Source organism: Hypomesus nipponensis, chromosome 18, assembly GCF_054491055.1.
Source record: "Hypomesus nipponensis isolate SF chromosome 18, ASM5449105v1, whole genome shotgun sequence".
NCBI lineage: Eukaryota > Metazoa > Chordata > Actinopteri > Osmeriformes > Osmeridae > Hypomesus > Hypomesus nipponensis.
Window position 1 is genome coordinate 16,449,417 of NC_140378.1, and position 27,771 is coordinate 16,477,187.

At 42.3% G+C, this 27,771-nt stretch overlaps 2 protein-coding genes across 2 annotated transcripts; both read right to left on the bottom strand.

The window, feature by feature from the left end:
• Positions 1-2: 2 nt before the first annotated feature.
• Positions 3-8,675, bottom strand: gnai3 (guanine nucleotide binding protein (G protein), alpha inhibiting activity polypeptide 3). The gene is made up of 9 exons (XM_084679344.1): positions 8,216-8,675; positions 5,010-5,052; positions 4,338-4,479; positions 3,989-4,146; positions 3,153-3,281; positions 2,753-2,882; positions 2,460-2,613; positions 1,488-1,695; positions 3-1,399 (listed from the first exon to the last, which is right to left on the bottom strand). Exons 1-8 carry the CDS (start codon positions 8,331-8,333, stop codon positions 1,505-1,507), a joined length of 1,065 nt encoding a protein of 354 aa, XP_084535470.1. The 5' UTR covers positions 8,334-8,675; the 3' UTR covers positions 3-1,399; positions 1,488-1,504.
• A 5,135-nt stretch (positions 8,676-13,810) lies between these two features.
• Positions 13,811-15,601, bottom strand: gpr61 (G protein-coupled receptor 61). The gene has a single exon (XM_084680855.1). It carries the CDS (start codon positions 15,599-15,601, stop codon positions 14,204-14,206), a length of 1,398 nt encoding a protein of 465 aa, XP_084536981.1. The 3' UTR covers positions 13,811-14,203.
• Positions 15,602-27,771: the final 12,170 nt, after the last annotated feature.

Here is a 27,771-nt window from a genome sequence, read left to right on the forward strand (position 1 = left end):
AAAGTCAAATTAAGCTGAATATCATCTGCAGGAATGCAAAGTTTGCTTCTGAAAAGGAAGTCATGTAAGTGTTATCACATTTTTTGGGAGGCTACTTGGCAACATTATTTTGAACATGTGGGCATGGTACTTTATGGGTTATGAGCCTTGAAGCATGATCACAATGACTCCTATTGCAACAATCCTCTTTGTAGAACAAATCTTTTTCAAATATGAAATATGAAGAAGTGACTGTCAAACCATTTCATACGGCTAGATTCATCGAAAGTGTTGAGGGAATATTCACATTCATCCACACAGATCTTACTTTAAAGTTTTCCACACAAAATTGTGCTATATAGTGAGCATTGCACCCAAATTATAAAAATAGTGTTCTATACAAATGTGGTCCTTTTCTAATTGTAAATAGCAAGGAGGGTAAAATATAACTGAATTCATAAAACCACTTTAAAATCCCACACCTAACAGGTTAAAACTAATGTACATAAAATGAAATACATTATTTTCCGATCAATACATAAATTATAGCATTCACACAACTGTTAGATGACAATTATTTTCAAGTGCATTCTAAAATTCTACAGACATCTAAAACCAAGGGACCCATCCTTAGACATGGTCTGATTGTTTTGTTTTTTTAATACATTGCAAGTTGGAATCCCAACCACCGAAAAAATAATAAAACATACTTCAGTTTAACACTTTATAATCACTATCCATTATAAGCCATTAATGAAAGTATGAAACTAACTCCCTTTTTACAAACAAATGGATTTGTAAAAAGATAGTAGATATTGGTCAAATTTGTGGGGACACAAAAGTAGCATTTCATCAGCTGGCTACCCCCATAATATTTACTAATAATATATAAGGATTATTTATACAATTTACTGTATAAATAACTGTACAAACATTCATCTATAAATACTTTATAAAGGCTTTTAAAGGACAATAATTATCAAGTACAAGCATCATATTGGTACAAAACATGCACAAACTTGTCATGGTATAGAGATCATTAGTGTAATGATCAGCCTCCTGTATTTTGGTCCTTATGTAGAGGAGTTTGAGCAGACTGGGATGAGAATAATCTGCATTTAATCTGTTACTGGCACCACAGCCATGAACACGTCAAGGCTCCAAATCAACCCACAGTGACTGCTTTACTAGTTTCTCCAACAGATTAGCCCAGCTTAGTGTGAGCCAAGACTATGAACCTCTGTCAGGATAAATCGTGGATAAAAAAAAGGAAAAATAAAAGAGGCAATTGTCAGTATTCCGGTCCTGTGTGCAGCATGGCAGTGCCAACACTCTGATCCCTACTTTCCAGATCATTTACTGCAGACTGCCCAGGGTCATTTCTCAGCCTGGACTCCCAGACCTCCACACCAAATCTACACTGAGAATAAAGAGGGGAGATTACTTAGATTACATTAACATGGATCTTAATTCTAGATATCTGACTGTTTTATGTCAAAGTGTCTGACCTGCTGGTCCTAGCACCTCAGCAGAGGCCACACTCCTTCAGATTGATCTTAATGATGACGTCAGTGACGGCGTCAAAGACAAACTGCACATTCTTGGTGTCGGTGGCGCAGGTGAAGTGGGTGTAGATCTCCTTGGTGTCCTTCTGTCTGTTCAGGTCCTCAAACCGGCACTGGATGTACGCTGCTGCCTCCTCATAGGTGCTTGTACCTGAAGCAATGGGCAAGAGAGCAAGTGGGAAAGGCTGTTAGAGACAGGGGAGAAGCCAAGTAATTTTGAAAGGCCGCTTGGAGGTCACTGGTTTATTCACAGCACTGTAAAAGTCCTTTCAGGTTACACACAAGATTAAAGTAAATTTGGCAAAAATACAAGACAAATCAATTACTGCTGTATATTGTGACTATATACTGTCCTTCAAATGCAAGGCTGCTTCTGAATAATGAACATGGGCATCTTTTCCAGTATGACTGTATATCAAAACAAACTTTTTTGTATTGAATGCTATGAATCCCCCTGAGTTTCTGGTCCAAAAATAAGTGTAGGTGTCAGACCCCATCAGGAACAAGAGAAAGGTCTGGGTTATTCAAAGTGACAAGCTTTGAAAAACCTTTAATACAACAGGGAAGTAACATGAATATTTAAAGCTTCTATTTTGACTTAACCTCTATAACGCATGAGTAAATTATTCAGCAGCATATGGTTATTCACAACAGCTAATATCAGCGAGAATCCGTAAATGTAACAGGCACAAAAACAACACACGGCATTATGTAGCTTTCATAAACCCATGCTTCGAAACTGAAGGTAATTTATGCTACAAAATGCAAAGTGTTTAACCACCTTTTCCATCCAAATGTCACACAACATTTGAGAATAAATAATAATAATGATGACTCTTTGTTATGAAGGGTTTATGAAGACTTCATAAGGCTTCTAACTTGGTTGTGGGTTTCAGGAGGGTCATTGGGTCCTGCCTGAGTACTCTTGGTAGCAGATGGTGAGCGAACTCCGGCAGATCTTCTCCTCAAACAGGTCCTTCTTGTTGAGGAATAGGATGATAGACGTGTCTGTAAACCACTTGTTGTTGCAAATGGAGTCAAAGAGCTTCATGCTCTCGTGCATACGGTTCTGTGGGATGAACGAAACGACAAGAATCAAGACTGTTGTCAAGTACAATCGTGAGGTACCAAAATAATCCCTAAGTATCCTAATTGTATGCGTCTTAATAAAATACGGACAGGACAGTGTGAAAGAGGCTTCTCCTCACCATCTCCTCGTCTTCAGCTAAGACAAGGTCGTAGTCACTGAGGGCCACACAGAAGATGATTGCAGTGACGCCCTCAAAACAGTGGATCCACTTTTTCCTCTCCGAACGCTGGCCACCCACGTCAAACATTCTGTTGTAAAAAGAAAATATATTATTATTGGTTTTCGATGTTTAATAATATGTAAACCACACAAAACCAAGACCAAGATCTGAAGCACTAATTAATTCAATTTTTTGCTTACTGATTATTGAATATTGAAAAAAGCCTTGGAAGCCGATTCCGAATGCCAGAAGGGCCTAATTTCAGGTAAATCCACAGGGCAGATAATCAAACTAGTATGACACCACCAAAGGCTCACTTGTATTGACTAGGAGAAAGGTGAGTAGACGGTGTACTGACTTGAAGTACAGGTCTTTGAAGGTGAAGTGGGTCTCTACAATCCCGGTAGTCTTAACGCGGGTCCGCAAGACATCCTGTTGAGTGGGCACATAGCTCTGCTGGGAGATCCTATCCAAGTCATTCAGATAGCTAGGGGGGGAACACAGACAGACACACGAGGATGACTGGAGGTTTTAATCAAACCACAGCCTCTCACAGTAGGAAGTTGACAGTTTATGACTCAACAAATTCATGGAAACACCAACGGTGAAAGCAAAACACAAGATAAACTCCTTGACCCAGTAATTATGCAAAGACATAACAGTGAGTAGGATAACCTCAAGACAAGACAATCTGGTCTGATGAGCTGAAGGACATGTTCTTTAAAAACAGATAGCAGAGACCGAGGACTATGTGAGAAGTGATGATAAGTGATGCTAAATAAGGGCTCTTATTTTGATGGATGATAAACATTGGCCTCTGGTGAGGTTGAGTGAAAACAGAGTGTACTGTATGCCCTGACTGACTCCAGAGTTTTCCCTAGACTAGGAGTGTCGACAGATTGCACCTACAAAGAAGACAAGGCCTGTGTTTCCAAAATAAAGACATGACCTTCTTTTTAACCTACTTTCGTCATGGTATGTGAAGAATAGATGCCAAAGTTAACCACAACTTCACCATTTTCACAAGATTCCACTTGGACAAAATACACATGCATTTTTGGCCCACGTTTCCAGTACTGCAACTGTACATAGTTTCAGTCAATAACCAATCTCCACGCATATGGACTGAAGCTCACACATTCAATTTGAGAGTTTTTTTTTTCATGTGTCGACGAGGCACAAATGAGCTCTTACTATGAGGCAGAGTCGTTGAGTTGGTACTCCCTGGATCGGATGAAGCAGGCCTGGACCCCACCGTCCATCCACAGTCTCTGGATCAGGCCAGTCAGCTCTGCAGACATCACCCCCTCCTCTGTCGAGCTCGCGAGGGCAAATAGCTGACGGGCATCGTCCTGGCAACACACATTTCCCACTCGTTAGACAACTTAGCAGTCGTGCAACTCTGTGCCTAACTCTGACTCTGCTGCCTTTCAGACTTATAGATTGAAACTGTGCTTGTTCAAAACAAGTTGTGTCACTGTTGTTAAAGAAACTGTCATTGGCCATTCATGAAAGACAGGCTGATACTGCAACATAAACATACCGTTCGTATAGAATCTCCAAAGTCGATCTTTAGTCGCCCCATGGCTCTGATGATGGCTATGATGGACTGAATTGTGTTACTGTAGACCACCACTTTATACTGCTTACACTCTTCTTCTGAGTAACCATCTTCATGAATGATTCTAAGTGGAAACAAAGTTAGTCATTTTAATCCTAAGGAAACCAACAGTATTACACAGAGGAATCATTCTTGTTTCTGACAAATTGAACACATTTTGTTTTGTTTGCTCATCTGGGACGAGGTGATTTAGAAAACAAACGGTCTGTTAATAGTGTAGGTAGTTTACGCATCGGTGAACGTGCACGCTTAATGTGGGAATCCGGGGGAGACTATTCAGGCCCTGCCAGGCTATGGCTGGCCTTTGTGGCCATTGTGTAGCCCGTTATGTAAAAGAGGAGCTTCCTTCTCTGCCTGAGTGGCGCCAAATGAGGCCGTAGCTCTGCCTCTACAGCACTTTGAACAGAGATGAACTGGGCTGTGATGGCTATCCTTCCTGCACCATTAGGCGCTCAAACAAGAGAGCTGAAATTGGAACAGATTTAGTGGCATGGGTGTGTTACGGTCATCCCAGATACGGGGACAGTCACATGTTTGTGTGTGAGATTGATAGAATGTAAAATGCTGCCAACATGCTGCCATAAGTGAACTTACTTCATCTGTTTCACGATTGTGCTTTTCCCGGATTCTCCTGCACCTGAAAGACAAGCTCTCTGTTTACAGAATTGTCCACAATAATATTTAAAAACAATGGTGTATGGGTGGGATATGGGAAGAGATATGGACACCAGTATCAAGTGAAACATTTTGCACATTGAGCTTGGCTTGGATAAGCAAACATTAATGAGAATGGAGTCTACACAACTGAATTATAACAACTATAAGAGATATATTGGTTTGAGAAAGGTAGGCATTCCTTCAGCACCAGCATGCTCAGAAGATTAGTAGAATGGCATGGCACAATAATGCTGTGGATGCAAAATGACGCAATACAGACCAAAATACTGTCCTACATGTTTGGTTCCCAATGAGTATTGTATCAAACACAGCTTGAGGAAATGCATTTTAGTCTCTAGACAATGTTGGCAGGCCAATCTCAGAAACACTGTTTTAACCTACATGACATGACATGACACATGACATGATGACATGACTGTTTTAACCTAAGTTCATATAACACAGGTGCCTTCATCACCACAAAAAACTGTCTGTAAAAAGAACACTGTCACAGCACAGAGTAAATTGGTTTCCATCACCCAAGACACCACAGTGGTATTGTGTTGTGCTGGCTGACAGCAAAAAAACGGCATCAAACTGAACCTGCTTATTCAGGGGTCTGTATGAAATCTAAACATTCCACCATCCCACATCCACCTTTCTACTCCCTCCAGCTGGATGAATAGAAAACATTCTGGATATCAGAATTAGATTTATTTGCCAAGTAAGTTTGCAAAACAAAGAATTTACTATGGCAGGGTGGTGCATACGATAAACATAATAGGAGTTTTGTAGAATGTAGAAAGTTTACAACAGTATCTAAATAGATATGAGAGAGAAACTGAAAAAGAAGGACAGAAAAGGAGGAACAGAAAAGGAGGGACAGAAAAAGAGGTGTTACCCAGGTTAACCCCAGGTTGGTTAACCCCAGGTTGGTTAACTCCAGGTTGGTTAACCCCAGGGTGGTTAACCCCAGGGTGGTTAACCCCAGGTTGGTTAACCCCAGGTTGGTTAACCCCAGGGTGGTTAACCCCAGGTTGGTTAACCCCAGGTTGGTTAACCCCAGGGTGGTTAACCCCAGGGTGGTTAACCCCAGGTTGGTTAACCCCAGGTTGGTTAACCCCAGGGTGGTTAACCCCAGGTTGGTTAACCCCAGGTTGGTTAACAACAGGTTAATCCCAGGTTGGTTAACACCAGGTTAACTTCCAGGAGTCTGGTTTTAGGGAATTGGGCTAGTAATCTGAAGGTTGCCAGTTCGATTCCTGGCCGTGCCAAATGGCGTTGTGTCCTTGGGCAAGGCACTTCACCCTACTTGCCTCGGGGGAATGTCCCTGTACTTAAGGTAAATCGCTCTGGATGAGAACGACTACTAAATGACTATATGTAAATATATGTACATTTCACACTTTGGAAGGATTGGAATAGGTGTGAGAATAGCATATATATCTACTATGCAATCAGGGGAATTAGGAAAAGTGTGTTTGAATTGACAATTAAACTGTTTTGATGGTCTCCTTTTGTGCATGTACTCCAATTAAGGAATTGTATGTCCATTAAAATTATTTATGCCAGTATTGTTTTAAATTAGTTTAAAACAATGCTGTTTTAAGAGATGCATACATTCATATAGTATATGTTACAAACAGGCCAATGGGCAACAGGTTTTCAATACTACATATCCCCCCCCCAAAAAAACTGGTATATACCAGTTTCTTACGTTCTTATCCAGAGCGACTTACAGTAAGTACAGGGACATTCCCCCCGAGGCAAGTAGGGTGAAGTGCCTTGCCTAAGGACACAACGTCATTTTAGCATGGCAGGGAATCGATCCGGCAATCTTCTGATTACTAGCCTGACTCCCTCACCGCTCAGCCATCTGACTCCCTATACATAACAGTACTGTTGCACATGAAATACAGAATAATCTCATCACTCAAATATATCACTGCAAAAAGAAGTTGGTTGTGTGAGAGAACATGGCTGGATGGTCATCAACTTATCCACCTTCCCACATACACCCACATTCATAAACAGCACTAATGGCTTCATGCTATGTGTTTAAAATAACAATTACTTTAAGCATATGTCTTTTCCAGGTCCCTTTGTGTGTGTGTGTGTGTGTGTGTGTGGGGGGGGGGGGGTCAAAACCACAGTGAAAGCCTCATTTTGCAAGAATGTTTGATGGATACTTGAAAATCACCATTTGAGGTCAGGATTATAATGTTTGGAAATGTTTTCAGGCTTCCAACATTGTGGTTTGGTGTGGAGAGCAGCAGCCAAAGGGCATTGTGTTTTTTTCGGAATCCTCTTGCTCTAACACAGGCATTGGAGCTGGGGCAGTTAATGGAAAATCACTTTCCCCTCTACACCCTGTTGTCAAACCACAAGAATGTTTCCATTTGATGTAATAGTCTATTTGGGATCGTTGTGTCACTACTGTTTTGTAGTGTCTTCCTACTATCAGTGCTCCTCAGAGATTAACCTGTGATGACAGCAATGCATTCACAAGGGGATCCATTCACATCCTGGTGGAGGCTGGGTGGATCCATTGGCAACCATATTCTCTAGACTGAGACTACACACCACATCACCACCAGCCCCCTTATCACCACTGCACTGAGGAATTTGGCAGTTTTCATCTCGTCCATTCATAAAGGTTTCATTTCTGGTTTCAAAATAACTTTCAAATATCCTCAATCCTGGACAGGAGTGTAGACAGGCCATACCCGTAATGTCTGAGAGGTCAATACGTTACCAGGGTGACCAATAAGCAGGTAACCGATATTTTGACAGCTTATCCCTCCCTGGACCACTTTACAACATTTGAGCAAACTGACCCCTAAACAGTTAGCTACAGTCACTTCTTCATAAACTGGCAGTTGTAAGATGTCAGGGGATCCACAGAGAAAGGTTTTTCTAGCTACTATTTAAATAATAACGGAATGTATATGTGAGAAACTGTATAAAATCAAGATAATTTTTGCAACCTCCAAACAACCCCATATCAAATTGACGGACTTTCGGATGGAACTTCAATTCAACTAATTCTAGAACTTTACAAAATGACAAATTCAGGGGCACAATCAAAAATTGCCTTCGGCCAGAGAATCCTTGTAGGTTAAATTAAGACAATCAGCTCTTACCAAGTAACAGTAGTTTCACTTCTCTGGATGCTAACTCTCCATCTTCTCTTAGGTTCCGATCAATCATTTTACTCCTCTCCACAGCCGCTTTATCCTCAGCGCTAATTGTGCAACCCATTTCAACAATGTGCCTGTGTCAAAAATGCCTGTGTTAAAAATCTGTACACACAGGTTAGCGAAATAATAACGCTTTTATTGATGCGTGAACTTCCTCAGCCAGTAACCGAGAGACTGAAAGGCGTTGGCACTTTTCGTCAACCCAACTAGAACCACAAGGGAGATGGGTGGTAAACTAACGCTACTAAACTAGTATGGTTTCTTTAGTAAATGGTAGCCAAAGTAATTCTTGCAACTCTGGATTGTTTAAAAAAGAAACTATAAATGTGTCTACAGTTTATCCATTTGCTAGAAAACGTTGCTTAGTGCTGGCCGTAGAAAAAATTCCACTTGAATAGAAACATTTTGCATCGACAACCCATTGATACAGTTTTAACATGTGTCCTGTCTTTCTCATAGTCCCGTCACACTCACAAGTTGCGCAGTTGCGCGCTCCATGACCAACTACAGCTGATGCGCGAGAAAAGGAGACGAGCTTTGTGTTGCATGGGAAATGTGGTATTTTGTCAGACCAACTTGAAAACGTTATTGACTCCCATCAATTAGGTTTTAAAATACGGGAAGTAGATTCATGCGTAAGTTTTAATTATTATGACAATTGTAGTAGAATTTAGTTTGTCCTTTGTGTCATCCCTCAAATGGTCAGAATATTATAGCCTACGGAGCATCTTCAAAATGTGAAAATATGTTTCGTAATGAATCGAAATTTGTCTGACTCCGACTTTCACTTCAGGTACTGCAGTTCACACACAGACGGCTACTATAAGTAGGCTACAGTTGTCAACGATTCGTTTCTGGGCTAAACGTGTGTGGTAAGAGCGCCCCCAATGAACTTATAGCTTCATTGCACTGATTTGCTCAAAGCATTGGAGAGTGAGGGTGGCACACACACCCGGAAGTGTGTTACGGTTTACATTCCTTTTATTTCTAAGGCATGAGAAATGTATGGCTGAATAGATTTATTATTGTCTGAAATGTATTACATTTCCTGTATGCTAAAACATCATTGTAATTTGTTAGTGGTTGTTTTATGTGTTTTTTAGATCAAGTATGTTAATGTAGCCAAATAATGTGTTTATATTAAATCAATTATTCACACATAATAAGAATAGGTCTACTGAAAATGTGGTTGAAATATAGTTCAGCCCATCTTAAAGGGTGGCATGTCGATGAGAATGTGCTTCCCAATTCCCGAGAGTGTTTCACCTTTCGTCCAATGTGCCCCATGTCAAACCTGAGACTTTCGCAATTCTCTGGTATACAAAAACATTAATGCGTTGCAGAGTATAGTGCTGACCTTCCAGACACTCAAAAAACCTATTCTACACTTGTATACCATAGGGTTTCACATCTGTCTGACTCTGAAAGCTCTGTAAATGTGATTCCTCCTGAACAGGACCCTCGGTCCTCCCTCTCCTCTTACCTTAGCCAACCCAAAATGTCATTGGCGATAAGTTGCCATGGAAACAGCTGATCTCAGAGAAGTCTGGCATAAGTGAGAAAACATGTGGAATGGATTCACCCTCTCACAATTTGAAAGACTCAAAGAATGCAAAAAAAGAAGACAAAAAATAACTTATTGCAGTGTCAAGGTCAATAATCAGTGTACCTCATTCAGTGCTTACCAGAGAAATATGAGATTTAGCTGACACTTGCAAATGTCACTTTAAGTGTGGTTGACATTTAAATTGAGCTTTTATAATATATGTTCAAAGGTGACAAAACACATATGTATTTTAAACTCCTTTGTGCTTGTCAAACCAAGTAATGTCTTAAAATAGCAGGTCAATCATTCTTTTATTATTATTATTATCCTTAATTGTTGAACTGAGGGTTTGGTGAACGCCTATATGAATGCCCCTTTCCAATCAACCGAGCAGTCTACTAAACTGAGACTGAGACCTCCCTTTGTGCTCTTTCGTTCTGCTGTTGAAAATGAACAGAAAGGTCAGCCTGTTGGTACGGCTTCACCAACCTGCAGGAGGCTCCCTATTCAGCTACATCAAAGCTATGAGTCACTACCATCATTCAGGCAGCAGCAACAGCACAGAGTAGCACGATTAGAGGGAGGACAAATGAGAGAGGGATTAATCGTTGGATGGAGAGACGGAGATAAAACAGATAAGATTAAGAATAAAACCGGCAATACGTTTGATTGTGTTCCCATGGATCAAAGGTTGTGTCTTTTGGTTCGTGCTGACAAAACCGCTGACACTCGTCTTTAATGACGCGATGCGAGTAAAATAATTAGAACTTCCAGGTTTCCTTGACATATGCATTATATTAGCACACCATCATCAAAATTGATTACATTTGAGTCAGCCCAGGGAGTGTCAACAGATTTTTGGGGGGCATCTTTGTTGAGCCGGTATTTATTTGTGTGGCATTCTGAAGCAGAGGCTAAGGTCAGGGAGAGACAGGTCAGTGTGGGTCTGAGTTAGGTTATCGAGTTCTGCAGCTTTACTCACAACATCCCCCCACCGACTCTCATTCATAATGAGTCTGTCAGTCCTGCCTACTTCAAATGTCACCCCTCTTTCATCTTGTTCCTAGGGCTACGTTTCACCCCTGTGACTCCATCCCTCGAGACCTTCACAGCTATCACCCGCTGCCTATACAATCATACAAAAATACACCTGCGTGTTCACATACATGCATGCACACAGGCACACAGGCACAATACACACATTGTGCGTCAATTTACACACACTTTTGCTTGAAGGCAGTTGCGGTTGTGTCACTGTGTCATGTGATCTGTAATTGTGAAATGAAACATTCCAAAGGCATCTATGTCTTTAATTGAGACTTTTGATGGGGAACCAATACAGAGGAAATGCAAAAAGAAGAAAGAATGCCTACAAATTCTGAATTGAAACAAACACTCATTATCTTGGGTACAAATGAAAGTACATTAAAAAGTTAAATGAGTGTCATGTCTATGCCATTCATATGAACCACTTAACAATATCCAAACATACAATACACTATGTTTTTATGAATAGATACTGGAAATCTATTCATCATTAAAAATCTTCATACTTCAATCCAGTCAACAGTTGCTTTCCTTCTTTGGTTTTTTGACCCATAAAGGGGAAAACAAGTATCAGGTTTCCTGACACTGTATTTTTAAAGAGAGCAGATTGAAGGATGTTTGCTGTCTAGTACACAGAGAGGGATTTGTGCTGTTTCTCTACAATAGTTGCTTCACTGTTTCATTATTATCCTCCATCCTGTAATTTCAAGATTCGACTGCCATCGCCACTAGGGCTAGGGATTTAAACTGAATAAAGCAACAGCAATAGTGTTGTTAGCCTATTAAGATTTAGTTGTAAATAATCAAGACAGCTCAGCCCAGAATGGCATGGGATTTGATGACAGAGAAATCTGGACACAGTCGATTGTGGTAATGGAAAGGATATTTTAATACTCTGGTGTTGTACTTGCTAAAGATGACATGTTCTGTTTATCTTTAATCCAATTAACACTCATCTAAGAGTAACACATCATACCACAATCTGATGCAAAATAAATCGCTGTTTTATCTTAACAAGATGATATAAACAGGCCAATGCAAAACAACAGTCAGCACTAAAGTCATTACACAAGTTAATTAGGAACGTTATGTCTTCAGTGACAAAGAGTCCTTTTTTCTTCCCAGAGTGCCTTGCTTTGCATGTCTTGTGATTATCCCAATGGACTAAGTCCAGTATGAGACAGTGTTATGTGCAACAGTAACAGATCAAAGTAATACAACAGATAAAAGGCGTCCAGAAAAGGGGAGAAGACAAGGGCCGTTTTATACCACAGAGTTGTGTTATAATATATATATATATATATATATATATATATGTCTGACTTGTGCAAGTTGTTTTTATTCCCCCTGAGATCTGAAAAATGATTGATGTCCCACACTTTAATGCTAAAGAGGGCAAAGGCAAACCCTGCCATGTGTAAGCATTGTCACACCTGTGTCATGTATTCACAACAAACCAAGGTTGTTTATGGCTAAACATTACAGCACCAGACTGTTCCAAAGTTTACCTGTAAATAGCATCAACATTGGTAGACGATGGTGATTGGTCAAAATCTTTACAATCTACTTCTATGAGGCATTCAATAGCTTCACTAAAACTCCACTAAAACAAACACATTTCTTGCAGTTGATATTTGGACCTCACGTTTGTAGTTTCAAATGCTCCAATGGATGATAAAGCAGTGATATCAGCCAAGGAGATCATGACATTTTATCATTCATTAGGCAATATGTATACTTTTGTGTGTGTTGTTTATACATGACTATATGTATCTGAAGTTTAGCTATGTGAATTGGCAAAAATAAATACAACATTGTAACATATTTAGAATTTAGTTTAAAAAACACGTGTGTGCCTGATTACTATAAATAGACTTAGCACCAGCTGTTAAATAGTCTTGTTAGCAAAATGGCTCTGAATATTATTTTGTCTCAAGAGGAAAACAGCTAAATTTGCATTAATTTATTGGTTACATTAGAAGACGAGGGAGTAGAATAAATATTCTCTCATGAAAATGCATTCTGTGCTCTTCTCCCCATACATTTCTTTATGAAATTAATTGGAACACTGGCCCACCAGAATCTTATCCCATATCTGATCTTTAGTTCTTTATAAGGTTGTTCTTCCAAAAAGCAGTTGAGCGACTATAAATAAATTCAATGGGGAAACTGGAGATGCTCTAATGGCCTAAAGGACACACTGAAAAATTATGTTAAACATTTTTTTGCACCAGCCCAAAAATATGAATCCTTGGTTTTAGAATTCACTTTAAGTTATGACTACATTATTATAGTTGTTCATTATAAACTTTATTTCCTGAGGTTCATTTGGATGGTAAAGATAATGTAAATGTTACTTTAACCCTTGTGCTGCCTTCGGGTCACATGACCAAAAGGTTCATAACAAACCATCGTTGTGTTTATCCAATAATTTTACCCAATACAAAAGCAATTTTCTTTTTTTTTCTTTTAACCTTCGCAATGTGGGGGGTCTGAGACAGCCCAACGGTTAAAAGAAAATGCTTCACTTTGTTTTTGTATGCGGTAAAGTTGTCGCAAACGACGGTGGGTCACAATGACTGATGGGTCAGAATGACCCGAGGAGAACACAAGGGTTAAGTAGATAATACAGCTACGCTTACATATTATATCTTGTTGCATCCAGTCTGCATGAAATGCAACAGTACTACTCAATGTAACTGACGCAAATAGGTTTGTATCTGTCTACTATTGTTCTGTGGTCTCCATCGTCTCTGTTGTTGATGCTATGCAGAGGTTTTTGGGTCAGAATAGCAAGACAAGCATGCAGGCTGGCATACTGCAAAAATGCTAAAGCATGTATTGTAGTTTGTCATCCTGGCACTTCTGGCACAGTGTATCAGACGTGTCATGTAATGGGACATTAAATCTCTGTCTGACGGACTATGTAGGCTGTCAGTGTGCTATTTGAAATGCAGGGAATGAATGTCAGGACCAAATATTCTCTTCCTCTATGCTAAATCAAAAGACAATACATATTTCATTAGGATGTTAACAAAGGGAAAAAATGCTGAAAAAGACAAGCGGAAAAACAAACTGGCAGTGTGTTTTATGTAATGGTTTGGTCTTGAGAAAATGGATACCCATGCGACATGTAATTGTTTACTGCAAAGAACCCTAACACTATTGACAGTTGAATGCATATTGAACTTGACCTGAATTCTTCAAGGATACAAGCTCTATTCCAGTGTAGCATTGACTACAAAGCACTGTCAGGTACTGTGTTATACTTCATAAACTTTAGAAAATGTATCAAATAGCTTAACAGACAGCAAAATCAGACATCTACACTTTCATAGCTACAACTCAGCTGGAGTCCTGCAGTGGTTATCTAAGTTTAGGTCATTGTTCAGCTGCTGCTGCTCTATGAACTCTGAGGTCTCCTCTATAATTTGTCCAGGGATGTGGAAGTCAGCAGGCGTGTTCGGTTGGACAGCCGGGTCCTGAGGGGGATCCTGCTCCTTCTGCTCCCCAGGGCTGGCCCTGCTGTGGGAGTTACGGGGCTCCAGATTGCACCCGGTGCCCTGGAGAAACTGCATGAAGTTCTCCTCAATAGAGGCCTCCCGGCTAGGCAGCTGCTCCCCCTCCCCCGCCCTCTTAAAGAGACAGGCCAGGTGGCGGCCCAGCTCCTCACGGATCTGTCGGTTGAGGCATCCGTAGAAAAAGGGGTTGGAGGTGAAGCAGAAATAGCCAATCCAAGTGACCACTTCCTCTAACTGGGCCATGGAGGTCGTCGAGGTAGACACCAGGGCAGAGTAGAGGTGGAACGAGAAGTAAGGGAGCCAGCAGCACAGGAACTGGCCCCCTACTGCCATCAGAACCACCGCGGCCTTCCCTCCACTGAAGGTCCTCTGAGGGGTGGTGCGGGCTCCCCCCAGGCTGGCCACCATGGTGGAATGGCTGCTGAGCGACTCCGTGCGCTGCCGAGGCGTGTCCATCCAGGTGGGCAGAGGCCCGTGTTGCATGGCTGCCACCCGCGCCACCTTGAACATGTTGCAGTACACCACCAGGATGATGAGTACGGGGCACAGGAAGTAGATGAAGGTAAAGAAGACCATAAACACCAGGCGTGTGGTTTCTCCACCCCCGCTCCAGTGGAGGGAGCAGCATCTCTGACCCGAAGCCAGGACAGGACCCCTGTCCCCCTGCAGCAACCAGCCCAGCAGAGGCAAGGCGGACATCACAATGGCTTTGACCCATATCCCAACCAGCACCAACGCCACCACGCCCACAGTCATCTTGACCTCGTGACGCATGGGATGAATGATGTAGTAGTAGCGCTCCACATTGATGGCGGAGATGGAGAGGATGGCGGCGCTGACCAGGCACACGCTCAGGCAGAGGTAGCACCGGCACAAGGCCTCGTCCACCAGAATCCGATTGGACAGCATGCCGAGCGGCATCAACACCAGGGCCGCCAGCAGGTCCACCAGACACAGGTGGAACACAAAGGCAAACTTCCTCAGCTGCGGGGTCTTGGTGATGACAGCCATCACGGCCAGGTTTCCAACCACTGCAAGGATGTCCATGAGGAGCATGGCACACAGCGCCAAGGACTGTGTCAGTGTACCACCATCACCACCACCACTGCTTGACTGGCTGACATTGGAGGCATTGGGGTGGAGAGAGGCAGGGAGCCAGGGGGGTGGAGGAAGGGAAGTGTTCCACCAAGGGCTGGGCGTGATTGGAGGCTCCATGAGTGGGTGGGATGAGGAGAGAGGCCACAGAAACTCACAGGCCCATCACCCATCCTCCCCTGCCGTAGGGTGGAACTGAAAAACTGGACTTAAGTAGCGCTGTCAGCCAGGGTAGCTGGGGCAGGACATGGCATGACCTTCATCGAAATCTGAATCAATGTTTACCCTGTGTGGTCCTGGGCCCAGAGAAGTATCGAAGGCCGCGCTTGACGACTGCACTTGACAATTCCTCTGTTCAAGGAGCCTCCACTCAAGAATGGATTCTGAAATGGAGGGAAATTCTGGTTAAAAAAAAACAAGTATCAAACAGGTGTCAAATTAATTGTATTTATGTTCACAGCAGAAACCCTTGCTTAGATCTTCTCTTCATGTGCTCTGGTGCACCTGAACTCATCAAACAAAGCTTTGAATACCATTCACATCTGCCTACTTGACCCACATCTTATTTATTTTAAACATTATAGAGCTCTATCAAACAAATTAAGTCTAGGACGTCTCCTACACACATATTAAAGTCCAAATAAAACAGTATCCTTCTTTAATAGTCATCAATACACCTAGAGAAAATAATTTAGGAATATTTATATTTGTAAAACATTACATTGTAGTAAATGTGTACTAAATCTTCAAATCTAAAACCAGGATGCTTCAGGCTTCAAGTATATCCACTTATAGCCATGACTTGTTTCACTACGTCTTTGACATCTGCATCTTCAAATGTGTGTTTTCAGGACACCCAAACCCTTAGGGAAAAGCCAAAAGCATGCATCAGGCCATATGTCACTTTAACACATTTATAGTTATATTTATAATTTATAGAGTACCGTAGTGTTTTCAGATGATATAATTTTCTGTTTAGACTGACATACAACAGCAACGGGGATCATATCTTCTAATGTAGATATATAGATCAGCCCAAAAAATTACATTTCATCTAAACATGATCTTGTAAATTAAACATCGCTTCACGGATCTTATCGATGTGCAAATATGAACCAATCGAATTATCAGTGTTCTTTGAATATCAATGATGTCACGAGGAATCAAGCTAATTTTAAAGTGGGACGACAAGAAGTAAGAAGGTATTATAATAAGCTGTGGGTTTTCGGCCACGATGGCACAGCGCTCAGCTCCAGCCCCATCACTGCCTGCTTCCCAATTACAGGAAAAGCCTAATCATCGGGATGCCTTGTCCTGTGTTTACTGTCACAACCTCACCTGGTCACAACCCCTCACACCGTCACAGTCATGGAACACACACCAAGACTTTCGGTACCTTTCCATAAGCTTCGTACCTGCATATGAAATGTTTCCATTTCGTGAGGTACGATACTATTGTTGAGCCTGTTCTTTTCCAGCCACTTATGGTTGCTGATCTTGACTGACAAACCACCAAAATACATAGGCGTCTTATTGAGATTATTCTGAGGCAAAATAAGTCAGCAATAAACCAAGTTTAACAATGACATGTTAATAAACATGAAGCCTTGTAGATGTTTAGTCAAGTTAGCATAGAGTTACTTTATTGTTTGCCCTGTGTCTTCTTCTCTTTTTCCTCGGAAATAAAGTACAAGAGTTGCTATTCAGTCATCATGTAATAATTCCAACCATTTGAAAAGGCACCATCTGGGATGATCTGGTCTTCAGATTACCACCATGTCTCATCTCTAAAGGCCTTTCAGCCACACAACAATTAAACCATTGCATCCACTGCACTTTACTACTATTGCTAATGGACAACAGCCACACGCTGATGCAGACAACCAGACAACGACTTGTCAATCATCCATGCTTCATCCATTCTGATTTCTACATGAACAGACACACAATTCTACATTTGTGTTGACCACCTATCTATAAGAAGATGGTTGTCTCGGTTACATAACTCTGAGAGGTTGCATTGGGTGGAGAACATACTCTTATTAAAGTTGTGAACTCAATTAATTTGTGAACCCAAATCATTTTGGTCTAAAACACACAGAACAACATGGCATAAGTGTTTTCTTTTCCCCCACTTCTTGCATCTCACAGTTTCCTGTTTGATAAGATCAAACTAGTGAAAAGAGTCTGTTAAAACAGCTTTAAACACTCTCACTGTCTAGGAGCTCTGAACAATTCACGTGAACCAGGAATTTGAGCCAATGTCGGAATCTTGCCTGCCAATTGAGAAACATATGACCCCATCATTTGCACATGACTCAGGGTTTACAGCGACGAGAAAGCTAGCTTGTTGTTCAACAACTCAGTGTCCCTCATTCAGCGCCTATCTCCTGGCTTCTAGACACGGAAATAAGTGTACTATTTCATGGCTATCTATGTCAACTTCTATGTTCTGTGACAGCTATGGCCTAGCCGTGATCGTGATCTGAAGGCATGAAGGTCCAGGTGTAGAGAGAGGTCAGTATTGGAGGATGACATACCTGAGTCTGGATAAAGCTGTTACCTCCTGGCACTGGCTCACAATCTACTGAGGAAGTGGACCAGTTTCGCTCTCTCCCAAACCCAAACACTGCCCCACGTCAGAGAGAGAGAGAGAGAGAGGGAGCAGAAGAGAGAGAGAGGTAGAGGGAGCAGGAGGAAGCAGCAGAGAGAGAGAGAGAGAGAGAGAGAGAGAGAGAGAGAGAGGGAGCAAGAGGGAGAGAAGAGCGCCTGTGTCTCCACCTCACCTGGCGCTTTCATCTCTTCATCATTCCCCCATCCAGCTCTGACCCTCTGCTCCTACAACATAAGACATCCCGGCACACGCACACAACACACACACACACACTGCCTTTCTCTCAGTTCTCTTCTGACCAGGTCTCCGATGGTCTAGGTGGCGAACGTAGAACATGAGCAGAAATAGAGAACCAAAAATGAGAGCTGCACAACGGGCTGCTGTCTTCCAAGAACCCCGGTGCACAATGGCCCACACACACACTCACACACACACACACATCCAATCCACACACACGTGTGCAGGCTCCGGCACGCGCTCAGGGCAACTGCAGAGCAGTGCGGAGCAGACAAGCAGGCGGGCAGGCAGGCAGGCAGGCAGGCAGCACCCAGCCTCTCTGCTCTCCACTGGGTCTTAGTGCCTCACAGGCGTAGCCTCCCTCAGGATACTCGCTTGACAGATCCCTGTCTTTGTTTCTCCTCCCCACATCTTCGCTGCCCCCCAACAAGGTCACACCGGTTCGTTTTGACAGAAACAGTCTGACAAAGAAAAAGAGAAGAAAAAAAACAACAGACAGGACAGAGAATCCCCTTTACTCTTAACCTCAGCGGTGCTACTTCTCCCCGTCTTTATTCTTATGCTGGATTGCCAGGATCTGCCTCATCACAATCCTGTGAAAGCCATCTCACGAGGGTGGATTACTGCTTTCCTGAGGGAGAAAGCGACAATGGTTAATGTTAATGAGCTGAGATTAAAATGCACAAAGCCCAGCCCACAGCACATACAGTGCATAGTTCAGTTCACTGTAGAATTGGTTTGTTTACTATTCTACAAGTGTGCTGTGATAGCTTTGTATCCATGAGACAGACACAGGTAACCGAGTATGACAGATGCTGCACCCTCTGTAGGTAAAACCAACGGCACATGAAAGAAATACACTTGCTATTGATTTCCTTTAGGTAATTTAAATTAACAGTTTCAGCCAAACGATTCACATTATAGCTGTTAGCAAAGTTGCAGCCAAAAGCTTTGTTATCCAATAATGCGTCACAATTTAGCATTTATGTGCCGTGTTCAGATCTTAGTAACGTTTTGAGGACGGTCAGGTTGGGAAACAACAATGTTAAAAAGCTCCAGTGGAAAACTAGTCTGTGGCTCCATTACTGCTTGTGTGTGTCATCACAGAATGTCCTATTCTTGTATGACATAACATTCTGTTCATCAAAGGACTGGAATCATTGAGTTACACTTTCTCCTGAGGGATATCCTAAAGGCTGTGTTGGTATAGACAGGTCTTATCATTGTATGTGTCAGTGTGTGTGTGTATGTGTGTGTGTGTGTGTGTGTGTGTTTGCTTGCATGGTTACAAAGGTAAATGTGTGACACTGGCCCCCTTTCATTGTGCCTGGGTGTACTCCCAACATGAGGAATTCATCAGTGGTTGTGACAGTGTTCAGGATCTGTGGAGACAGCACAGCAAATCACTGACCAATCCATTATTATTTTGCTCAATAAATCACATGACAGACCAATGTGTTCTATTGTTGTATATATCATTGTAGTGTATCAAGAACGCGGAGAAATATGTTGTTCGACATTAAGATTGCTGTGATTTTGGAATAGGTGCAGTTGGAAATATATGTATGGTGTGGGATGCAAGGTATATTTTGCAGGGGGTGTTCATCGCAGATAAAGCATTGTGATGGAAGTGATGGTGAGATGGTGAAGTCAAATAAGAAATCATTCAACATATAGTTTGATGGATGAATCCCTCTTGTAATCGATAATGTTCAGCATGTCAATAAACATTGGTTAGGTTTTTTTCCAACAACAAATCTGAGAAGAAGATATAAATATCTGTCCCTGGAAAATTACTGATGTCTTGCATTTTAACATGTGTATATATAAAAATAAAAAACTACGCCTGGAAATAGATTTCCTTTGAATGAGATGATTGTTTGTGTGTGTTCATGTTGTATGTGTGTGTGTGTGTGTGTGTGTGTGTCTGTGTGCATTACAGGGGCTGTCCTGTGACTGAGCTTGTGTCGGAGGTGTTGAATAATGACCGAAATAGCAGATACTTGCTCACTCCAGCAGCACCCAATCACAGTGGAGGCAACTACAATGGTTTCCATGGCAATCCAGACCTCAGTCTCCTGCTGCTTTTCTCTGGCAGATAACAACATGCAAGCAGCTTAGCGGTTAAAAGGCAGGAAAACACTGATATCACAGAGCTGGGGTCCTTCTCTCACAATCACATACACACATACACACATACACACATACACACAAACACACATACACACACACACACAAACACACACACACACTCACACAGACGCACACAGATGGGAGTGATAGCCGTTAAAGGGATAGTGCACCAGTTTTATTCTCATGTGATTCTCTTTATCAGATAAATGTAGTTGGTAAAGGGTTCCTGTGAAAATGATTTTACTGGATGTCTGCAGTACTAAACAGAGAAGTTGGGAGGGGAGGATAAACACGGAATGTTGACTTGGAAAAGGGTTGTTTGTTTAAATGCAAGAATGGTGTTTTCTGTTCGTTTACATTCTTGCCTATGCTTTGGTCCTCTCCCATGAGTTGAACCCATAAGTGTTGATCTTGGTTCGTCTTTTGTTGCTTCAAGTGAGAAATCAGGATATTTCTGTAGAGGGCGCTGTTGCATTACTGAAGCAATGCACAAAAATCCCCATAAATGATGGAAATGCGTTCAAGCAGCTTGCCTTGACATGTGTGGTAGGAAAAGCTGTGTTTTAATTTATCAATGTGAAATGAATTATGCCTGAATGTATTTCTCAATATCATATCAAGAGACTACCTGCTACTGTAGTTTATAACAGTAGACCCAAAGTCTGGCTATGTCAGGAAATGGAATGTAGAGATGAGCCAGATGATATGGTAAACACATGTTCAATTGTTTCATGAAAATATAAATTCAAAGAATCCTGTCTATTTTGTATCCTTCTCTCTGTGTCTGTCACTCTATTTGTCAATATGATCTCTCTCTTTTGCTCTCTCACTCTGAGTCTCTCAACAATATATAAACAAGTAAATAAAACAAGCTGTTTTTGTGTGTGTGAATTACTTGTGATGGAGAACGTGCTTATTATTCCAAACACAAACTATAGGTGAATTTACACAGTTAAATTCATGACAGAGTCACAGAAAATAAAAGTTGATGTAATATCCATATCTCTATTTCCATCCCATCTTTATCCTGCTGATATTTAATCAGGTTTTGTAATACATAATAGCAGTGATCCTGATTTGAATACGTGGGTGGTGCCTTGCTGAGACTTAATCACTGTAGATTCAATAGGGTCCACCCACAGAACCCCAGGGACCGTACCTGATAGATTGCACTAAATATTAATATATTTTTGAAACAACCCTTACAATACCACAGTTGTAAACATATAGTGCCACATAACACACATTTTTGTATTGAGCATGAGATCACTCACCGGTATCTAAATGAGCATGTTGCCACTTTCCACAAAAGTGCTCCTGCATAAGCAGGAGCTGCTCTGAGTAGCTGTTTATAAGCATTAGACTTCTTTCTCCAGTCTTACAATAAGAGACCTCACAGGTTTGTCATAGACTCTCCCAGTTATGCCCTTGGGGCACACAAGAGACACAATTAGCACTCTCCTTTGCCATGGCCAGCACGTACTGGTGCCAGGGCTTCTGAGGGCACCGTCTGTGCCCAGAGATGCCCACACAAGCTGGCCCCAAGGAGCCCTCGTGTGATGACAGACCTCTTATCACACATGATGGCTTCACACTGTTGTTGTTGTTTATCCAGTTAGTGTGTGCACTGTATGTGTGAGTGTGTGTGTGTGTTTAAATACACAAGAACATATTGGGAGGTGTACAGTGTCGTGTAACAGAAATGAAGGACACATGAAGATTTGAAACATCCACAAACCAGAGTAATGAGATGCAGGTTCAGAACTATCCTCATGTTGGTCAATGCGGACCCTTGACATCCTGATAAAAGCCTTCCATATAAAGCTTAATTTCATTATGGGGGACCGCATGGCTCCCTTCAGAGCCATTTGGTTTAATGACAAAAACGTTAAATCAGCTCTTTCTTGGCCAATATGGCCAAATCTAAATACAGCTGATATTTTTCCATGTGTTCAGTGTGTCGTACTCATGTAGGAAGCAGTTGATTTGTATGTCATTTGGAAGGGTTTTGATGACACTCATCTTGGCAGGAATTCATTGGTTGCGATAACCAACATCTGACTTGAAAAATAAAAGAATGCTCACCTCTGAACAATGAACATAGAATCTTTTCCTGAACTTTTGTTTGCAGTTAGAAGCGACATTCAGTGAGATTGACGGATAGAGAACTCACTGAATATGTCAGTGACTGAGCGCGGGGCCAGAAGGCTAAGTACTCATCTGAGATCTTAATAACAGAAAAGGCATATGCAGTGGAGATGAAAAGAGACAATAGGATATTGGGGCGTCCAGTCTGTAGGACATAACTGAGTCAGCCAGTCACATTTGAAAAGTCAACCAAAAGCTGGAACAGAAAAACAGTCCTTCCTCTTGGATTCTAAACATAGAACGGGAACCAGACACTCCCCTCAAGGGAATACAATCTCTCTGCAGTGAAGTGTGTGTGTGTGTGTGTGTGCGTGTGTGTGGGAGCGGTTGCAGCCCAGTATAATGGATGAATATATCATCTCTCAGGGCTAGAGACGACAGAAGGATATGAGGAACCAAAGAGCCCGTGTCCCATCTCAGTCCTCACCACAAGGTCATCAAGCCCACGTCACACCATCATCTGCATCCCTCCTCTGCAGTGAACCAGAGGCAGGTGCAAAGTCACTGATGTAGATCCCATAGTCAGAGACGAGTAGCTACTTTGAGTATGGCATTTGCAGTACAATCTGGTTGATTCTTGTTGCAAACGCCCATATGTCACCAAATGGTGTTTTTAGCACAGCACAGTCGCGACTGACATACAATAACATTCTTCACAGTTCAATTAGAATCCCCATGAACGTCTTAATAATTCTCGCATCTAATCCCATCTCCTCTCGGAAATATCGTTCTGCGGGGTGTCTGTTCGAATCGTTTACGTTCACTGCTCTTAATAAAGTATCTGTCTCGTGTTGATTCACGACAAGAAAAATCAACCATGTTTTGTCCTTTCTTGCCTCAACCGTTATTAACAGTAAAGGCATGTTTGTTGGGTGCATATGCGAGACAGGGGTGTAATCTCTAACCCTGCTCAGGGATTAAACATCACCTGTTCTCCCCTCTGTCCTGGTATGCTCTCAGAAATGGGTTATGCAACAAACAAGCACAAACCTATATCCTCTGCTACCAAATGTTCCATCAGTTCTTTTCGGGGTTGATTTTGTCGCCCTTAACATGAGCTCATAATCTTTTTTTTAAGTATCAGACATCGGTTTTCTCCAGATATATAATCCATCTGGTTATCTTGTCGAACGGTAGCGCAGAGCAACGTTTTTTCATATGCCAGGTATGATAACAGCCTGACATCCTCCGTTGTGATCTTCTGATCTTCATAATGTCACGCTATAATAGGGCTGGCACTCCAGAGATGTCTGACGAGAAACCGCATGTGGCACAAGAGGGGGGGATGCGCCGTGGGAGTGTGGGAGGCAGACAGTGACACATTGGTAGAGGAGACAGACTCGGGGTCAAGGGTCAGGGGAGTGATATTTCCATCATTAGCTCTGTGACATTTCCATGGGCCTCAGGGAACCCAGAGGACAGACACCCAAAAGACAGAGAATACAGCTGCTCCTTGGCCCAACAATTAAATCTCTGAATTTTTAAAGGTTACCGTACTATCAGCATACATTTTCAACACACACTGATTGGAGGAAGCTCTGTTGGGTGTTCCCGTGTTGTTTTTTAATAACATCTCATTACGTTCAGTCGCGAGCTAACATTGCAACAATGTAAATAGAGTGAAAGGCCCGACGCCTTCATCCTTTGCATGGGATCCTTCTGCTAGTCTGCTATCCTCCCTTTCATTAGATCATCCTGGAACTGGGTCCTGAAACTGGGTCTTGGAGCAGGGCGATGATGTTAAGCCTGAGCAGATGCTGCCTGGTTAATAATAAACACTGGTGGCGGATCAGAGAGTATGGAGCCAGATGTCACCCCTCACAGAGGTGGGAGCCGCCCAGCCAGCTCACCAGCCTGCCAAACACACTGACGAATCTGTGTGATGAAAGAGAATAGGCCTTGCAAGGAACGGAAGGGCTCCTTGGCAGGAGCCGAACTATCATCTGTTTCTGTGAAAAGTAGCTGCTCGTGGTTCAAGTACGCACTCCTGGACAAGGCCTGGGTCCCACTTGAACTCTCTGTCCCTGTCTCACTTCCTGAACACATCAAGCATGAGGACACACCTTGCATGAAGATACACTTCTCTGACATTCACAGAACCTCAGAGAAGAAAAGCGATCTGAAACGCAGCAACACTTCACAACTGTTTCAAACAGTATTATCAGCATCTGCAGGGAGACCAGCTGAATGATGAAAGTCTGACCAATAAGATGTTTGACTCACAATCCCATTATCCCCTGGCAAACTCACCTTGTTTGAAAGATCTACAGGCTCCACTTGCCCAAAAACCAATTACCATGTGAAAAATAAAATCAATGATACTGGAGAGCACTATCATATTAGTGGAAAGGGGAGGAAAGGCCTAATCATGTTCTGTTGGCTCTTTATCTCCAACAATCAAATCTCTCTAGCTCATTAGTAAGAGTGGTTATTCCAGGGCATGCACACACGCAAACACTACACTCAAAAACAGACACAGAGAAACAGAGAGAACAAAACATTCTCAAGCTTTTTTTGCTTTAGTCAAAGTGACGTTCTCTGACAAAAGTAATTATAAAAAGTCAATGTTTCCTAAAGACATTATCTGCTGGTCCTGACTGTGGTCGACATTATACTGTGTATCTCATCTTTTACTCCTCCTGCAGTACACGCCACACATGGGAAAAGCACAAACTAACAGTAGGGCTTAATGTAAATCCTTGCCAAAGAGGTCAAACAAAGGACAAAAGTAATGTAGAAAATCACAAGTTGTTTGTTGTGTGTGGGCATGTGTTTGTATTTAATACAGTTTGTGCAAAGTATGTATGTGGTAAGTATGACAATTGTAATGCATGTGTGAGTGAGTGAGTGAGTGAGTGAGTGAGTGAGAGAGAGAGAGAGAGAGAGAGAGAGAGAGAGAGAGAGAGAGAGAGAGAGAGAGAGAGAGTGGGTGGGTGAGTGACAGTGTGTTTGTATGTGTTATGTGACACAAAGTGACAGAACCAGGATGGAATCACAATGATGAACGGGTTTTAGGTTTAAAGGAATCATAAGCCTCAACTTCTTAGAAATATCCAGACGCTACAGGGGGCATGATTAATCGAGGCACCAGTCGGATTCGTGGAGCCCCTTAAATCCCCTTAAATCTCGCCACAAGGCTCTCTCTACACCAACAGATTATTACAGATTGACAGGCTTTGTTTAAAAAAAATCTGTTTAATTTAGAGCAGCAGCTTTCCCCTCACTGACCCAGAAGGGACAGGGCTGTGGTTTGCAGTCCACCACCACTGCCGTGTCCTGGCTCACCTTAACAAGGACATACATTATAAATCTGCCATATCTGATGACAGAGTGGTAATAATGATCGGCTTGTTGGAACGAGTCACTTGATCTCTAGAACACCTGGTGGGAGTCTGTACATGTTTCTTCAGTGAGAACCAGGATTTAGTGCACTAGGGATGCATAGAAGCATGTACCGGATGACCCGCTCTGTGGTTCACTGTATCATGCATTATCGTGTCTGGTGTCTTGTAGAATGGAATTGTTACACAAAGTAAAAATACTACCATTGTAGAAAGAATAACAATGCTGTGTTTGTTTGTGTGTGTGTGTGAGTGTGTTTGTGTGTGTGTGTGTGTGTGTACAGTATGTGTGTGTCTCACTGGCTTGTGCAACATCTTGTTTCTGGTCATATGGGCAGCGTAGATATGGATATCCCTCCCCCTTGTCTCTCAGTCTTTTAAAGAGGACATCTGTGGCCTGCTGTAGAACACAGCATGTTAAAACACACACACATTGCCAATTTAGCTAAACAATATGAAGAGAGAGTAAGGAAGTCAGGTGGCTGAGCGGTTAGGGAATCGGGCTGGTAATCTGAAGGTTGCCAGTTCAATTTACGGCCGTGCAAAATGACGTTGTGTCCTTGGGCAAGGCATTTCACTCTACTTGCCTCGGGGGAATGTCTACTTGTCTATGTGTACTTACCGTAAGTCGTTCTGGATAAGAGCGTCTACTAAATGTAAATGGAAGAGAAAGTTGTACAATATTAGAACAACATTGATTGAAGATCCAAAGTTTTAAACATTTGAATGTGTGAAACGACTATTCCTGTCTGTCTATTGTCAATTAAACAAGTCTTCCATCGCTGAACCACGTTCAATAGACAAGACTGTTTCCAGTCGTCCGTTGAGACCGAAGCCTGGCAGATATCAAGGCTCTTTTGAAGACACACAACACCCACAGTCTGCCTGCTTGCTCCCATCTCACAGGGGAGCGAGGTGTTGCTAAAAGAAATACAACACCTCCCTTAACTTCCTGGCATCATCAGCATCAAAGCTGAGTCGGATTTTGCCCGTGTAAGAGTGCCCACTTGGCAAGCTGGTGGCATTGTGCCAGTGACAGGGTGCACCAAAACATCCACCCTAAGAGGTACCACAGGGGTTAGGGAGAGGCTATGGGGGGGGGGGGGGGGGGCACTGTGAGGTAGGGGAGGATTGTAGTGGTGGGGAGGGGTAGATTACAGAAAGAATGGGATTGCTAACTCCACATAAATCTTCTCAAAGTCTGATTCATGTCTTAGTCACTCTAGCGGCCTGTGCCCAGTGCATGTAAGTTACGCAACAGGGAGATCTCAGATTCGGTTTTGGCTGCCAGTGTGATAGCAGTTCATGTGAGAGGGAAGCTTTGGAGGGATGACTTCATCTTCCCTCATCTGACAACAGCCGCATCTTAATCACCTTCAGATGGGAATTGAGTGTATCAGTACCCAGAAGATGAGAAAGAACAGAACAGTCCACCGGTGTAGCTGGAAGTGAAATAACTCTCCAGTGAATGCCACAGTAAACACACAAACATGAAAGTGTACACACACCCACCAAATTGATTTCCCTTCAGATGGCTGTCTTCACCTCTGCAGAGCAGGAGGCTCCTAACCTAAATAAATAAACCAGACAGTGTCCAACAACCCTCTCCTTTCCTCCCTTCTCCTCCCCTGGATAGAAGGACAAAGGCCAATCCTTGAAAACAGATGTTGATTGGCTGTGTGGCTTTACCTGGTTGAAAGGGATAAGTGGTACTGAGCACAGACCAAGAGACACACGTCAGAACATTATCCTGTACTCCCTATGCGATCATTAAAATACTCCACTCACATATAACACGGATGCAATAGCCAAAAATG

Bases quoted from the DNA above. Each gene is read 5' to 3' on its own strand.
- gpr61 (XM_084680855.1), bottom strand. From the start codon at position 15,601: ATGGAGCCTCCAATCACGCCCAGCCCTTGGTGGAACACTTCCCTTCCT.
- gnai3 (XM_084679344.1), bottom strand. From the start codon at position 8,333: ATGGGTTGCACAATTAGCGCTGAGGATAAAGCGGCTGTGGAGAGGAGT. The intron at 5,053-8,215 runs GTAAGAGCTGAT...CTTGTCTTTCAG, and splicing joins AGTGAAACTACTGTTACTTG to GTGCAGGAGAATCCGGGAAA. The intron at 4,147-4,337 runs GTATGTTTATGT...GTGTGTTGCCAG, and splicing joins TTGGAGATTCTATACGAACG to GACGATGCCCGTCAGCTATT.